At 48.6% G+C, this 3,414-nt stretch overlaps 1 protein-coding gene across 1 annotated transcript in view; it reads left to right on the plus strand.

Annotated features, from left to right (window-relative positions):
* Window positions 1–6: 6 nt before the first annotated feature.
* ADRA1B (adrenoceptor alpha 1B) overlaps window positions 7–3,414 on the plus strand; it is a 12,260-nt gene continuing 8,852 nt past the window's right edge. Inside the window, exon 1 of the mRNA XM_008629123.2 lies at window positions 7–1,110. Coding sequence (XP_008627345.1) covers window positions 144–1,110 — 967 coding nt within the window. The 5' untranslated portion in view covers window positions 7–143. The remainder of the gene's footprint in view (window positions 1,111–3,414) is intronic.

The following is a 3,414-nucleotide window of genomic DNA, read 5'->3' on the forward strand; positions in this document are numbered from 1 at the left end:
AGGTTCCCCGAGCTGGGGCTGCGGCTCTCCGGGGACATGAATTCTCCTCCTGTCACTGCCCGGGGCTCTGCAACCACTTCGCGGGTCCAGAGATGACTTTGAGCTGACTCGGCGAGGGACACAACGCCAGCTGGCTATGGAGGATGGTTTTTAAGATGAATACCCACCTTGATGATAAATCCAACACATCAATACCGGGATATTTCAAAGGCTCTGCACTAAATTATGGCAATTTTTCTGCAAACAACTCCAACGAGACCGGAAGCAACCTGGATTCACCTGCCTTGGCCACCAGCAGGGCGATCATTGTGGGATTGATCCTCGGTGCCTTTATTCTCTTCGCTATCATAGGAAATATCCTGGTAATTCTCTCAGTGGCTTGCAACAGACATTTAAGAATCCCTACGAACTATTTCATCATTAACCTGGCCATAGCAGACCTGCTGCTGAGTTTCACTGTCCTGCCGTTCTCTGCCACGCTGGAGGTGCTTGGCTACTGGGCTTTGGGGAGGATATTCTGTGACATCTGGGCAGCAGTGGATGTGCTGTGCTGCACAGCCTCGATTTTGAGTCTGTGTGCGATTTCCATAGACAGGTACATCGGGGTGCGTTACTCCCTGCAGTACCCCACGCTGGTCACGAGGAGAAGGGCGATTTTGGCTCTCCTGGGTGTCTGGGTCCTGTCCATGGTGATTTCCATCGGGCCTCTGCTGGGCTGGAAGGAGCCGGCCCCGCAGGACGACAGGGAGTGCCGGATCACCGAGGAGCCCTTCTATGCTCTCTTCTCCTCCCTGGGCTCCTTTTACATCCCTCTAATCGTCATCCTCGTGATGTACTGCCGGGTCTACATCGTGGCCAAAAGGACTACCAGGAACCTGGAAGCTGGGGTGATGAAAGAAATGTCCAACTCCAAGGAGCTGACCTTACGGATTCATTACAAGCACGAGGACACGCTAAACAACACCAAATCCAAGGGTCACAATCCCAGGAACTCCTTAGCTTTCAAACTTTTAAAATTCTCCAGAGAAAAGAAGGCGGCCAAGACGTTGGGAATTGTGGTTGGCATGTTTATCCTGTGCTGGCTCCCCTTCTTCATTGTGCTACCACTGGGTGAGTTGGGAACCAGGGATTGCCAGGGCAGCGGTCGGGGTGGGTTTGTTGGATCCTACAGGAATCTCATGGAAAGGGATCAGATGGATGAGAAGGAGATCCTGTTGGGAGAGCTGCAGTGAGCAGATGAAAGGAAGGGAGTGAAAGGAAGGGAACTCCTGATGTGCAAAGAGTCACACTGGAACTTTGGGAAGTGTGCAGCTGCACAAAGCTGCTCACCTGGAGTCCTCGGGGCCTGTGTCACCCCAGGGGACAATATCTCCAGGGTTCATATCTTAAATCCCCCTTTATGATGTTCATTTGAATTGAATTAGGTGATTTTTAATTAGAAACATTGCCATAGGATGCTTTACCCCAAATCCTAGGTAAGACCAGAGAGCTGCAGCACTGCAGTGTTGGGGGTTCAGCTCACCGCCCCAGGTTTGGGATATAACACTGTAGGATTTTGGCATTATTAGGTGCCTTAACTGGAAATGAACTTAGTTAATTGTGAGGGACAAAACTCCCCTGAGCTTTGGGAGGCGGAGTAAGTTCTAGTTTTGAGTTCAGACATTACTGAACAAATCCTAAAAGCAAAGACACGGAGATCCCACAGATCCCCACAGGAAGGTGCTCGTTGGTGTCAGGTCTCGGTTCAGGCATTTTGGACACTGCCATGGGACCTTTTGGCAGCCACTTCATCCACTTCAAAATATTGCTGAAGCATTGATGTAGCCTTAACACATTGCTCAGTGTCCCCAAAGCTGTGTGAAATGTGCTTGGATTGTTTTTAATATCAGCACTACCTCTGAAGGGGAGTATCTCAAGATATTCAATTACCGAGCTCTCAGAAATATCTGTCCAAAATTCATTTCTCTGAGACAATCTGGCAGCCTAATTATGGAAAGAGGTGGAGAATGAAAAGGGAGAAAAAGCCTTTATTAATGTTCTGTGTTTTTGTTTACTTAGTTACCCAACCAAAACATTTCTGATTGAGTGGTAAGCGAATATTTTTAGAAATTGTTCAAGAAAACTAAACTGAGTTCAGCAGCCTGGTCCTGGTGAAGTGTTATAAAACTGTAATTTCCGTGTAATATCATTTAGAGGAGAATCTTTACTGCTTCAGCTGCTGCAGGGCAACTTTGTCATCTCTAACTTATTATATTGCATTTTAAAACCTTTATGACTCAAGACATTTCCACCATACAGAGCAGTACTAGATTTGTTGCCAGTAGGCCGTGATCCCCTGAAAAAGCAGAGTCTCTCCTTGATTTTGAATTATTGAAGGGAAAACGCAGCTGTGAACACAGCAGCTCATGTGTGTGGGTGGCAGGAGCCAGGGACTGACACCCTCACCCAGCACAGATGTGGAGCAGCCCAGCAAAAACACGGGCACAGGGCAGGAGCAAAGGGAGACACAAACTAGTTTCCTGGAGAAGTGTCAGCTTCCCTTTGAGAAGTTATTTCAAAGCTCCTGGGCTCTCTGGGAGGTTTAGTGAGTGGCCGTTAAACCACCTGAGGGAGGATTTATTGCTTGCCAGGATATGATTTTTTTCTCCTGCACAAATTGTGCCGGGGCAGCAGAGGGGGACAGGCTGGAGCCTCCAGCACAGCACAGGGGCTGGCACAGGGGCTGGGGGCCAGACCCAGTGCTGGGGACCCCAGCCCACCCCAGCCCAGAGCTGTGACCCCAGGCCACCCCCCGGTGTGGGGACACTTGGCACTGCTGCAGGGATGAGCTCTCGGCAGTGCCCTGGGACAGCTGGAATCCTGTTCCTGTCAGAAACCCTCTGGCTAAAAAAGGGGGAGAGAGGGTATCCATAGCATCCCATACAATATGCAAATACGTTTCCACAGTAGGTATCTTGCCTTTGTTTTGCTGACTAGGAATAGGCTGGGTTTATTCCTTGTGCCTGATTTTTTTCTTTTTTAATTTAAGATCCAGCACTGTCCAGCTCCCTGGATTTTTATCTCTGTGTAGCAATGCAGAGTCAATTAAAGATGTCAGGCGTGACTCAAGCATTGCTCATGAGAACAGGTGGGAAAAGTCCTTTTCCTGATGTGCACAGTGCAGCTGTTCTCAACTGCAGCAGAGGGGAAAGCAGTGGGGAAAGAATTCCTAAGGAGCTGTGAACTGCACTCTTCATACCAGGAATCTTTTCCTTTGTGTTTTGAAGACATAACATTCAGTGAAATGCTATTAAAAGCCCTTTAAAGAGCATCCAGTGGTATGAAATCGATTTCTGGGATAGGCAAACTGTAGAATCCAAAAGGTGTTGATGTTTTCCAAGCTCTCCATTGGTTCCTGGGCTGTCCAGCTCAGAC

This window comes from Corvus brachyrhynchos, unplaced genomic scaffold (assembly GCF_000691975.1).
Source record: "Corvus brachyrhynchos isolate BGI_N302 unplaced genomic scaffold, ASM69197v1 scaffold21, whole genome shotgun sequence".
Lineage (NCBI taxonomy): Eukaryota > Metazoa > Chordata > Aves > Passeriformes > Corvidae > Corvus > Corvus brachyrhynchos.